The 13,947-nt window shown below is 44.8% G+C and overlaps 1 protein-coding gene across 1 annotated transcript in view; it reads left to right on the plus strand.

Annotated features, from left to right (window-relative positions):
- Window positions 1–13,947, plus strand: part of Myo1e (myosin IE) — a 206,103-nt gene that overhangs the window by 88,593 nt on the left and 103,563 nt on the right. The window contains exons 3-4 of the mRNA XM_059268194.1: window positions 4,345–4,434; window positions 8,910–9,004. Coding sequence (XP_059124177.1) covers window positions 4,345–4,434; window positions 8,910–9,004 — 185 coding nt within the window. The remainder of the gene's footprint in view (window positions 1–4,344; window positions 4,435–8,909; window positions 9,005–13,947) is intronic.

Here is a 13,947-nt window from a genome sequence, read left to right on the forward strand (position 1 = left end):
TATGTGGCCCACTTGTTTGCCTGGTGCCTGAGGAGGGCTTGAGTCCCAGGGAACTCAGATAGTTGTGATAGATAGATAGTCCCAGAGTTACAGATAGTTGTGAGCCACGGTGTGGGTGCTGGGAATTGAACCCCGGTACTCTGGAAAAGCAGCCAGTGTTCTTGACTGCTGGGCCATTTCTCCAGGCCCCCTGAGGTGGATTTTGGAGTAGACAAAGCCTCCTAGTTCTAAGTGAGGAGAGACTGCAGAGCATTCCAGTCCTCTCACACGAATCCTTGCACTGCTAATTTATTGAACATAGCCGTGGTTTCTTTTCTTTCTTCTTTCTTTTCTTTTCTTTTCTTTCTTTCTTTCTTTTCTTTCTTTCTTTCTTTCTTTCTTTCTTTCTTTCTTTCTTTCTTTCTTTCTTTCTTTCTTTCTTTCTTTCTTTCTTTTTTTAAGACAGGGTTTCTTTGTGTAGCCCTAGCTGTCCTGGAACTCACTCTGTAGACCAGGCTGGCCTCGAACTCACAGAGGTCTGCCTGCCTCTGCCTCCCAAGCACTGGGATCAAAGGCGTGTGCCACCACCGCCCAGCTTGCACTGCTAATTTAAACTTAAGGGTAATACATAAACAAAACAGGGAGAGCCCACTTATATTCCAATCTCAGCTAAACAAGTGACCTTTTAGCACAAGTGTGCCTCAATATTACTCTAGGCATACTTGTAACTTAAACATTTTCATTGTTTACTTGACATCCAAATTTGATGAGGTAGACTGTATTTTATTCACTAAATCTGAGACCTCAACTAGCAATAGCAATGGAAGTACTTGCTAGTTACATAAAGATGTTACTCGTTGAACTCCCCACCCACCCACCCGAGTCTCTAGCCGAGGCTGATCTTCACCTCTCTATGTAGTTGAGGATAACCTTGAACTTCTATCTCTTGAGTGCTGAAGTCTCAGGCATGTACCCTGTGCGTGGTTTATGTGGGTGCTGGGGACAGAACCTGGGCTTTAATGCTGCTGGGCAAGTACTCCTCAGCCACACTGTATTCCTAGCCCTTGTTTTCTTTTAATCAAGAGTATGGACTCTGGAGCCAGCCCGTCTGGATGGGAAAGTAGATCTGCCGCTTCCTGGCCTGGGTCTTTGAGCAGGGTTTAAATCTTTTCTTATAGCAACACAGACTTCACAAGAGCAGTGGGGCTAAGGGTTGGTGGTGTCGCTCAGGGGTGAAAGCTTGCCTAACTGGGATCCTGGGATTGTTGTTTATGTACCTCATAATGTGTCTGTGTCATTCAGTTTTGTCACCAATTATGAAGTCTTGGCAACAGTGTCATGGGCATCTTTCATCTCTTAAACAATTAACATTAAATAATTAAAAAACACCTCATCACTTCCCTTTCTCTACTATTAATTCTTCTTCATTTTTCAACTTGGAAGGTCTTTCTGATCAGTAACAAGTGATGTAGAAAAGCGAGTCATTTTGTGTGTCTGTGTGTGTGTTTAAGTTTTATGACATGCACACCCATTTATATTTTCTATTAATAATTCCACATATCATCTAGGGCCACAGTTGTCCCCTGCATTGTGATCTCAGAGATATCAATGTGTAATGACACATGCGTCTCAGAACATGAGTTGAGGGAATGGCATCTAGGTGCTGATTGCTGTCCATTGATTATTTCACTTATTTCCATGGCAAAGTTCTTAATTAAGTAGGTCCTGGTTTATCCCCATCATCCATTAACCACAGCTTAGAGATATGTTCTGTACAGTCTGGAAAATGATCTACAATAGCTGTGTTTTCGGTTTTGAGTGTGTGAACTTTTAAGTATGTAGCAAGTAAGAGTAAAGTAGTGGGGAGGATAGATGGATAGATAGATGGATGGACGGACGGACGGACAGACAGACAGATAGATAGATAGTCAGCAAATCAGGAACTCAGAACATCCAGTAGAAATCCACTGAGGAAGCCTCGTTAAAGCAGTCAGCTGGCATTCTTGATCGAGAGACTCCCAGGCAGAGTGGAGTGTCCCCTGGGTGAAGCTTCCAAGTAAAAGGAAAACACAGCAGCAGACAGAGATGGCTTCGTCAAATCAGGAGCGCACCACATCCATCAGAGGCTGATTGGGGAAGCTGAGGTGGTTGGCTAGAGTTCCCAGTTGAGCTTCCTCTCCATGGTTGAACTGTCTGTTCTCTTCCCCACGGTGGATACTTTTATATCAATAGTGATCGCTACTGGAAAGAGCTTATCGGCTAGCTATACTCGATGGCACGGTGGGCCTACTCTTGGGCTGTCGCACATGTATGGGTACCAACCCACTCTTGGATGAGGGGGTCTTTGAGGACACTTGACATAAACATGCTTGTGTCTGAAGTCAGGGTAGGGGACCCAGAGCTAGCTTCTGAGTTCAACATGACAGCTTACCAGTATAATGCCCCAGGTTGAGAGCAGAACAGGGGCTTGGGGAGCCAACCTGTTTGAGCCAGCTCCCCGTTATATGTCCCTATATAGAAGTGGCTTCCTAGAAAGTAACCTCACAGTTTTATATCCCTTTTTTATTTAAAATTGTTTATTTGTAAATGAATCTAGTTTCAATGATTTATTTGTTAAAATGAAGATATTTCTAATTCAATGATTTGTTGAACAGTTTTGAGTGGGGCACAGTTGTGCACACCAGTAGTCGGAAGGCTGAAGCAGGAAAATCACATGAACCCAAAAGATAGACACCAGCCTAAGAAACATAGCAAGAGACACTACCCCAGAAACAAGAAAAACAACAAAAATCCAGTAGAGGAAGTGGGGGCTGAGTTTTTTCCATGATTTTCTTCCCTCAGTGGGGACGAGATGTCTGATTTGTTTTCTTTATTCACTTCTGGACTCCCAGCACCTTTAAGTGCCTGGAGTGGTGTAAGCAACCAACACAAAGTAGTTGATTGTTGAATGAGTAAAGAGATGGGGCGGGGAAGGGGGGGGGCTGCGCCATATCTAATAGCATCCCCTTACTTGAATGCATTAAAATGTATTAAACTGGGTTGGGAAGATGGCCCAGTGGACAAGAGAGCTTGCTATGCAAGCTTGAGGACCCGAGTTCAATTCCCCTAGCATCTGTGAGAAAGCCGATATGCTCTGCATACCTATAACACCCGTCAGCACTGTGTCTGGCAGAGACAGAAGGACCACTGGGGCTCCCTGGTGGCCAGCCTAGCTCCAGGTCCAGTGAGAGACCCTAACTCAAGGGAATAGGCAGAGTGATAGAGGAAGACACCCAACCTCCTTCTCTGGCTTCCTCACATGCACAGGTCACAGGTACAGACACCGTCACACAAACATGAGCATGTACTACACACATACACCATACATCTTCCAGATACAGACGCACACATGCTCACCATGTTTTTGTTTTGTTTTCTTAATTAAAAAGCACTTCAAACACACATATACCAAGTGAGACTTTAGGGGGTGCTGAAGAGATGGCTCAGTGGGTAAAAGTGTTTGCAAAGTCTGAAGACCTGAGTTCGATTCCCGGAACCTACATAAAAAGCTGGATGCAGATATGAAACACCAGCACCACAGGAACCACAAAAGAGAACCGGCCTCGACAAGGTGGGAGGGGGAAGGCCAACTCCAGGAAGTTCCTCCGGTCCCCACACAAATGCAGTGGACCCATCCCATCCTACATAAAATAATTTTAAAAAATATTTTCAGTTATAAAAAACAAACAAACAAAACTTTATATCCAATGCATACTTCCTCTCAGAGAAGCCCTTCCTTTCTCCTCTAAACCTTACCTATGTGGGGTTGTTATTTTCTTCTCAGAATGTAAAGGGGTAAAAATACATGAGATGCTGAGAACTTTGAGAATTAGAATCCTTGATAATGTTGATACCTCTCTTTACCCCTAAGCTTCAGGGGGAAACAAATGTGTGGGTCCCCCACCTCAGAGGACATTCCAAAGGAAACAATACGTCTCATTTCAGGAGAGGGACATTAACTGACACGGTTCTATTCCGTGTGTGTGTGTGTGTGTGTGTGTGTGTGTGTGTGTGTGTGTGTGTGTGTATGTATGTTTTGGTTCCTAGCTCTCTGTGCTACTAGTCTGAAAAGAACGTGCTTTATTTTGTGTAGAATAATGATTCTTTTTGCAGCACCTTGATAATGAACCTCATTGCTGTTCCTAGGGAGAAATAAGACCTGAGCTAATTGAATAACTGCTTTTGCCTTTATGGTGTTCATAAACTGTCCACACTGGCTTTCCTTCCATCCAGCAGCTTATTACATGCTCTGTAACATCTGTTTACTGACTGAAAAACATGTTTCTGTGAAGATGAACAGTGGACCTTAACTAGGTTGAAATTCAGACATACATCGGGTCCGTATTAATCTCCGTCAACCCTTTCAAGCAGATGCCATATTTTGGAGAAAAAGAGATTGAAATGTACCAAGGAGCGGTAAGTTATATACTCAATAAGTTGTCGTAGTGTTTAGGGATTTTGTCATTTATGCATAGCTTTTCTTGAAGTTAGCAATACATTTGCATTTTCTGATGAATTATTTATTGGGGAGGTCGAGTAAGTGACATTGTTTGATTTTTTTTTTTAATTGGATGCTGATCTTCAGCATGTAGTTCAAGGGAGTATAGGCTAATGAGTGGGTTCATTTACATATAGAATTAGTTAAGTGGGCTGCAATACCCAGAGTTTGGGGTGGTCTTCTGGCTTCTAAGTTATAAGTGCTTCAAAGTTATAAGTGATTAAAAAGAAGCATGATGGGAACCAGGGAGATACGTCACAAGCATGAAGACCTGAGTTCACCCCCAGAACCCAGGTGACCATGCAGTACATAGTAAGTGTGCGTTTATAATCTCAGCACTGAGGAGGTGCAGACAGGAGGGTCCCTGGGGCTCACTGTCCAGTCTGGCCTAATGATGAGCTCCAGGCCAATGAGAGACCCTGTCCCCAAGGAGTTGGACACCATTCCCGAGAGTAACACCCAAAGTTGTCCTCTGTCCTCCACACAAAAGCAAGCATGAACACACACACTGATATCACACACACACACACACACACACACACTTAAAAAAAAAACAGCTGCTGGACAGTGGTGGCACATGCCTTTAATCACAGCACTCAGGAGGCAGAGCCAGGCCGATCTCTGTGAGTTCGAGGCCTGCTTGGTCTACAGAGATCTGAGATAACCAGGGCTACAAAGTGAAATCCTGTCTCAAAAAACCAACCATACAAACAAATAAATAAAACCAGTCATAGGTAAAAATGAATGAGATGCTGGGAACTTTGAGAATTTAAATCCTTGGTAAGCTTTGGCCATAGTTTGAAAATGAATCTTTCATTCCTTCATTTACTAATGTGACTGCTCTCTGTTCAAACCCACACCACAGTCATTTCATCTGTGGGTTAAAAGTAAAACCAGTAATCCTTCCCAACGTGTATTATTCTGTAGCTCATCACACCCTGGCCTAGACCTCTGCATCTTCTTCCTTCCTTCCCTTCTTCACAGCAGAAGCACAAAAGCCCTTATTAATCCTGACCCCTGGAAGCCAACAAAAGAACACATAAATCCAGTTGAAGTGGAAGGCAATTACCCAGAGCAAGTGTGCACCCCATTGTTGCCGGATGAATGCTTCTGGTAGCCGGAGCCCAAGGAGGCTGCCACGACAGAGATCTTTGATAATGCTGCCTTTATCGGGGGGCCAGCACAAGGACAACACTGTCAACAGAGTTCTGGGCCCTGCCCTGGTACCCCAGTTCACGATCCTGGGGCAGCTGGCCTGACCGCCCCCCAGTAACAGCAAGGCTCCAACGTGAAGAGCTGAGATACACACACACACACACACACACACACACACACACACACACACACACACAATGTACACATACACTTACAAGCACACACAAACACAGACCTGTGTTTCTTCCCAGTTCTCTGAAGAGTCACTGTGTGCCAGCCCCTTTTATGTTAACTTTTCATGGGTTCTCTGTATAGAAATGTCATAAAAGAAAAAAAAATATTTCCATTGCTCATGGCAACACTGTTAATACAATTGGTTTTACTGAGTATTAGGTACTGAATGTGCTTGCAACAATACTAAAACAATCTGTATGACTGCTGTATCACGTTATGTACCCTATTTCACAGAGGAGGAACCGCTGACCAGGGGAGCGGTATCACAATCTACTGAGCTAGGAGTTAAACTCGGGTCTTAATGGCTTTGGGGGTCTCTATTGAGAGAGGGGGGCATCAGAGGAGATAGCTACTCAGTACTCCATAGGCACCTAGCTCAGAGGCTTGGTGAAACTGTAGCTGGGAAGGAAACCCAGCTGAACATACAGGACTCCAGAGATGGGGCTGTCGCTCAGTGAGCAGAATGATTCCTATTCTGCACAAATCCCGGATTCCACCCCCAACACTGAATAAACCAGGCCCGGCACAATGTAGTTCAAAGTCATTCTCAGCTACATAAGGAGATGGAGGCAAGCCTGAGATTCATGAGACCCTGTCTAGGGGTGGGAGGAGTGTAAGTGACCCCCAGGGGCACAGCTTTCATTAAGCAGTTTTAGAACCTTAGTGGGAAAGGCTTGTGTCCTAGTCAGGGTTACTATCGCTATGATGAACAGCATGACCAAAAGCAAGCTGGGGAGGAAAGGGTTTATTTTGCTCACACTTCTACATTCTAGTCCATCACTGAAGGAAGTCAGGACAGGAACTCAAACAGGCTTGGAATCTGAAGGCAAGAGCTGATGCAGAGGCCATGGAGGGGTGCTGCTTTCTGACTTGCTCCTCCTGGCTTGCTCAGCCTGCTTTCTTATAAAACCCAGGAACCACCAGCCCAGGGATGAGCCCACCCACAGCGAACTGGGCCTTCCCACTTCAGTCACTAAGAAAGAAAATGCCCTACAGGCTTGCCCACACCCAGTCTATGGAGGCATTTTCTCGGTTGGGGTTCCCGCCTCTCCGATGACTCTAGCCTGTGTTCGGTTGATGTAGAACTAGCCAGCACACTTCGTGTTCTCATTTCCTCCACCACTCAGCGTTCTCTCCACTCCCCCTCCTTCTGGTCTCCACCCTCATTTCTTCCTTACAATGTTCTGCTTGCCTGTTTTCAAAGAAGCATTACACGTAGCTCTGATTCAGTGGTCTGCGTAGAAGCCCATCTGAGACCATGTCCTGAGGTCCCAGCAGGCCTCCCCCTTCACCATGAAGGCAGGCTTAACATACACCTTGACCCCTGTCAGGAGTTCTGCATTCCCAAGGATAGCCTCCCACTCTTCCTAGGTGGCTCCCTAAGGGTTGAGGGACACTGGGTAGAGGACACATGAGTACTTTGCGTTACACAGGGTCTCGCCCCCCCACCCCCATTTCCTTTCACCACTGAGGTCCAGTCTTTAGAGCTTGGCAATAAGTAGCAGCTCCTCAGCCAGCCCCCTTCTCTTTAGTCCATCACTATGTAGGAAAATTTAAGGGTGGTTTAAGCAAAGTATTCCTTATGTTTTTGTATGGCTTTATCTTTTAAAATTACTGTCCTGCTCATCATCCCCTGTACCTTGTGAGACCCTCAGAAGACAGGACAATGTGTCACCCTGGACTCAGTTCAACGTCTTATTTTCACCACCCCAGCACCACATGAAGCATTTTTGTTTTAAAAATCTTTTCTTTCATTTAGCTGTTTGTGTGCACCATGGTGTGCAGGTGGCCGTTAGAGAACATCTAGCAGGAGTTGGTCCTCCCCTTCTTCCATGTGGGTCCCAAAGATAGAACTGGTCCACAGGCTTAGTGGCAGAGGCCTTCATTGGCTGAGCCATTTCCCCAGCCCTGATTTTTGTTTTTTGAGATTGAGTCTCATGTAGCCCAGGCTGACCTTGAACTCACTAAGTAGCCAATAATGACTATGAACTCCTCCTGTTTCACCTCCTAAATTCTGGGATTATGGGCATATGCCACCATGGCAGCTCTTTTTGTTAGTTCTTGAGGGGTTGGTGAAAGTGGGTGTCTAGCAACTGAATAATTGGAGTCGGCTGACAGAGTGACTGTTAGGCATGGGGCATGGCTTGATTGCTGGACTTGTTTATTTCCAGTTTAATTTTATGTGTGTGGGCATCTGCCTGCATGTATATCTGGGCACCACCATGTGCACGCAGTGCCTGAAGTGGAGGGTGTCAGATGCCCTGGACCTGGAGCTACAGATGGTTGTGAGCCACCATATGGGTGCTGGAAATCGAACCTGGGTCCTCTGGAAGAGTAGCCAGTGTTCTTAACCACTGAGCCATCTTTCCAGTCTCAAACCTGTACATGGCTGAAGACCCTTTCACACACCGAGGAGACTGTCTCATTGTAGCGTCACCTGCAGCCCTCCCCTTTAGGAGAGAAACAAACTAACCAAACCAGTTCACTCCTATGAGGACCACACCTCCTGTCATCTTCTTGTGGAAAACTTCTGAGTTTCCCTCCTCATCCATAGATACACCCCATAGTCCCCAGTGAGATCCGAGGATAGCGACTTGCCTCTTAAAGAAGAAAAATACTGCCAGCATTTAGAATTCTGGTCAAAGCGAGACCCAGGGTCTTGGCAGATCCTTTTCTCATAGTTACCAAGTGTCTCCAGTATTTGGAGACATGAATTTGGAGCAGAACGGCTTTGCAGAGGCATGCCTGGGTGGAAGGGCGGTGTACCTGGGTCATATCTGAGGGCTGAATCATGGCCATGCTTATGGAGGAGTCCTTCCAAACTCCACCTTCGCTTCCCCAGGGTGTCATAGGCCATAACCTAGGACATTTTTATGAATCATTGAATCACAAAATCTTTGCCTGTAAATGCTAAACACTGGAGCTGTGTGCCATGGTGTCATTGATCGTCCACACAAAGAAACTCACTGTGGTTTGGTGTGGGTTTCTGTTTTTGCTATCCTAGGCGCAGTATGAGAACCCGCCTCATATCTATGCCCTCGCCGACAGTATGTACAGAAACATGATCATCGACAGAGAGAACCAGTGTGTCATCATCAGGTAGGAGAAAGAACCAGGCCAGCAAGCCTCTAGCCCTGAGCTGTCAGAGCAGCCCTGATGTTCAAGGCCATTCAGCGTGTCTGAGGAGCCAGCAGGTGCCGCTTGGTTTGTTTTGTAATTGTCCCTTGTCCAATGCCAGATCATAAACACTTTCAGGGGAGGAGCTCGCAAGGATCCACCCCTCAGTTAGTGGGAGAGGGGAGGCATTTTCTTCAATGGTGTAGCCACTGGGAAGTTGCCCGTGTTCCTGCTCATCTCCAACAGTAATGGAACTTGCCCAGTCACTGAAAAGAAATGAATGAATGAATGAATGACATGAAAGTACAAGGGGAACTGATTGGGGACAGGAGTGACGTCAGCAGGAGTCAGCGTGTGTGCTGGCTGATTTGTACCAATTCCACAAACTAGAGTCACCTAGGAAGAGGGAATCTCAATGGAGAAATTGCCTCCAGTAGACTGGTCTGCCGGCAGGTCTGGGAGCATCTTCTCAGTTGGTGATTGATGGGGAGGACCCAGCTCACTGGCCGTACTACCGCCCCAGCCAAGTGGTCCTAGACTATATTAGAAAGCAGGCTGAGCAAGCCACAGAAGTAAGCCACTAAGCAGTATTCCTCCTCCATGGCATCTGCTTCAGTCCCTGCCTCCAGGTTCCTGTTGTTGTTTGGTTTTGCTCTTTTGGGGGAGCCTGCCACCCAGCTCCCAAATAAATCACACACAGAGGCTTATTCTTAATTAAAAATGCCGGGCCTTAGCTTGACTTGTTTCTTGCCAGCTTTTCTTAACTTTAAATTATCCCATCTACCTTTTGCCTCTGGGCTTTTTCCTTTTCTTACTTTCACTCTTGCTCTGTTCCTGGCTGTGGGGCTGTGGGGCTGGCCCCTGGAGTCCTCCTCTCCTTGTTCTCTTGCTCCTTCTTCCTTCCCTCCCAGATTTTTCCTTCTATTAATTCTCTCTGCCTGCCAGCCCCACCTATCCTTTCTCCTGCCTCACTGTTGGCCACTCAGCTCTTTATTAGGCTATCAGGTGTTTTAGACAGGCAAAGCAACACAGCTTCACAGAGTTAAACAAATACAACACAGAGAAACCCTGTCTCGAAAAACCAAAAAAAAAAAAAAAAAAAAAAGAATGCAACACACCTTTGCATGATTAAACAAATGTTCCACAGCATAAACAAATGTAACACATCTTAAAATAATACTCTACAACAGGTTCCTGCCCCAACTGTATTGTTGGTTTTTTACTCTTTTTTGGGGGGCACCTCCCCCCTCCCAAATAAATCACACATGGAGGCTTATTATTACTTATGAATGCCCAGCCTTAGCTTGGCTTAGTTTCTAGCCGGCTTTCCTTAACTTAAATTATTCCAGCTACCTTTTTCCTCTGGGCTTTTCTCGTTCTCTTACTTCTGTAAATCTTAGTCTTACTCCCTGGTTTGCTGTGTGTCTGGGTGGCTGGCCTCTGAAGTCCTCCTCCTTCTCTGGCTGCTGGATCTTAGATCTCTCCTCCCAGATTTCTCCCTATATTTATTCTCTCTGCCTGCCAGTCCCACCTATCCTTTCTCCTGCCTTGCTATTGGCCAGTTCTTTATTAGACCATCAGGTGTTTTACACAGGCACAGTAACACAGCTTCACAGAGTTAAACAAATGCAACATAAACAAAATAACGCACCTTACAATATTCAGCTACACAACTGTAAAGTGTTTGGTTAGTGTTTTGTCACAGTAACAGAGAGCCAATGAGGACAGAGACAAGAGAGAGTGACGAGGGTGGATATGATCAAAACATGTTATATACGTGTATGAAAATGTCGTAATGAAACCCATTGGATATATAATTAACAAATGGTAATAAAAACATTTTTAAAAGTTTTCTGTTTGCTGGGTGGTGGTGGCACAGGCCTTTAATCCCAGCACTTGGGAGGCAGAGGCAGGTGGATCTCTGGGATTTCAAGGCCAGCCTGGGCTACAGATCGAGTTCCAGGACAGCTACACAGAGAAACTCTGTCTCAAAAACAAAACAAAACAAATGCTGGGATTGGAACCCACCTGCATGCCAGGCAAGCACTCCAGCTGAGCTGCACCCCGGCTCCTGAAACCTTTTTGAAAGAGCTACTTGTGACGATGTTCACAAACACACACAAAATTAGACATAACGTAGTATGCTGCTGTGTGTCCCTCCTTCATTCTGTTTGGTTATCAATACGTGGCCAATACATGTTTACCTTTCCCTCTTAGCCCCCTTGGTTATCTAAAACAAATTCTAGGGGGCAAACCTTTTCATTTGTCAATAATTAGTATACAACTTTAAAAGAAAATTCTGTGTACCTGTGTGTGTGTGTGTGTGTGTGTGTGTGTGTGTGTGTGTGTGTGTGTTGGCATCTATAGAGGTCAGAGGACAACTTGTGAGAGTCAGTTCTCTCCTTCCACCGTGTGGGTCCTGGTGCTGGAATTCAGGTCATCAAGCTTGGCAGCAGCCATCTTGACCCACCAAGGCATCTCCTCTTTTTTTTCCCCCAGTGAGGGTTCTGGAGATGGAATTCAGACCCTTGTTGTATGTACTTTACTATCTGAGCCCTTTTCCCAGCTCAGGATAAGTTTTGTTTTGTTTTGTTTTGCGTTTTTTGAGACAGTGTTTTTCTGTGTAGCTTTGGAGCCTCTCCTGGAACTCACTCTGTAGCCCAGTCTGGCCTCGAACTCACAAAGATCTGCCTGCCTCTGCCTCCCGAGTACTGGGATTAAAGGCATGTGCCACCACCGCGTGCTTTTCCAAATAAGTCTTATCACACCTTAAAAATAAATCCTTTCTGGTTTGGGAGCAAGTGCTTAACATGTCCAAGACTCTAGGTCTGGTTCCCAACACTGCTGCACAAATGAAAAGGGAATCCTTTCATGATTTGATCTGCTCCACACTCCAGTGCCAGGACTGAGTTACACACTCCTTTCAGCAGCTGGCTTGTTTGCATTTAGAAGCCAAACAAAGCCCACACATCATCGCCCCTGGTTGCTGTGTCTCTCAGGTCTCCTAGTCTCGGAGCAATCTCCTTCATTCTGTTTTTCTTGGTGTTCATTTGTTAAAGACAAAAGCTCTAGGCCCTTCTGTGCTCTGGCTGACCGTGTCCTGTGACGATGCCCACATCTCCCACCATGCTCTTTGTTTCCTGTTGTCGTAGTTACTTGTCTCCTGACTCTGACCAAATACCTGACAATAGCAATTTACGGGTTGCAATTTGGAGGTCATTGTCACTGTAAGCGTAATAGTCATGTGTCTGTTTTTATTTGGGGGTCTACTTTGGCTCACAGTTTTAGGCCTCATGGACTCAAGAACTCGGGGTGGCTGGTCACATCGCATTTGCAGTAGGAAAAGAGGGAGATGTATGCTGGTAATCAGCATGGTTTCTCCTTTTTATTCAGTCCAAGACCCCCCCAGCCCATGATGTGTCCACATTCAGGGTGGGTCTTCCTGCCTCAGTTAACCCAATCTAGAAACTTCTTCTCAGGCACAGCCAGAGTTTGGTTCTCGGGGATTCTCGGTCCCGTCAAGTAGACAGTTGATGTGAATCACCACATGGGTAAATGGATAATATGTCTCGAAGCATGGCCAGATGCAGATTCCATTTTTTTGGAAAAACATCTGTTACATCCTGAACTTCATTCCTGTTGATCTCTATGCGACCATCGTTCAGCCTGCCAAGGAGACCCCTCCGTCCTCGATTCTTGTTTTCGACGACCACTGCTTAATTAAAGTTATGTTCTCATTCTGTGATTTCTTTTACATGGGATAGTTGGACATTTTTTTTATTTCATCTTAAAATATAATCTTTATGGAAAAACTAGATAAAATGCCTACTCACTGTCGTTTCTCCTCACTTTTCAAAGTAATGAGTTGTTGCCCCTGGCAACCTGTGAAGGTAGCGTGTGTTTTCAGTATCACTTCTAACTAGTGGGTTTAAAATAGCTTCCCTGTTTACGCGGCAGTTATTCCTCCGGTGTCCAGATAATCTCCCTTCTCCCTCGTCTTGGCCTCCGTGTCCTCTGACACATCTCGAGTCCTCTTGGATTATTTCCTTGTTGCCAATGGTCCAAGTTTGCCTCGTTCGAGCCCTCCTGAGACCTGGAACTGGCCCTTTCTCCAAGGGGTCCTTGTTTCATGGGATGGGCCATGATGTTTAGACACCACTGTCCTCGGCACCAGCTCTCAGTGTTCCTATTCTCTGCAGTGGACAAAGCTAAGGAATTTGAATGTTTGATGAACACAATGGGGCATGAGTTCATTCTACTATTTCCAGCTTATTTTTAAGGTTATAGAGTTGTTTGTTTTCATTTATTATTACTGTTATTACTGTTTTGTGTGTATGAGTATTTTGTCCGAATGTATGTTTGTGCTCCATGTGTGCAGACTAGAGAGTTTTAAAATATCTTTGATTTTTATATTCATAAATTGTCTCTCTTCTACTAAAACATCTTGGTCTCTGATGACATACACATAACTATTTGCTTTATAGTGTATGCATTTTATATGTATATGTATGAATATATACATATATATACATATGTGTTTAAAATAAATAATACCAATATTATTATAGCACCAACAATAATAATGCAAATTAGCAATACTGAATTCATTTTAAAATTTCTTTTTGTTCTTTTGGTCTATATATCCAATATTTGCATCCTAAATTTTAGGTAAATATAAATTTATATGTGTAATAAATATAAATTATATAAATGTAAATAAAGGCTTATTCGTTTTATTTCATGGATATGAATATTTTTGCCTGAATATGTCTGTGTACTATTTGTCTGTCCAGTGCCCATGAAAGCCAGAAGAGTGAATTGGATTCCCTGGGACTGGAGTTATAGATGGTTGTGAGAGACCACATGGGTCCTGGGAATAGAAGCTGGGTCCTCTGCAAGAGCAGCCAGTACTCTGAACTGCTGAG

The sequence above is a fragment of the Peromyscus eremicus genome, chromosome 7, assembly GCF_949786415.1.
Source record: "Peromyscus eremicus chromosome 7, PerEre_H2_v1, whole genome shotgun sequence".
Lineage (NCBI taxonomy): Eukaryota > Metazoa > Chordata > Mammalia > Rodentia > Cricetidae > Peromyscus > Peromyscus eremicus.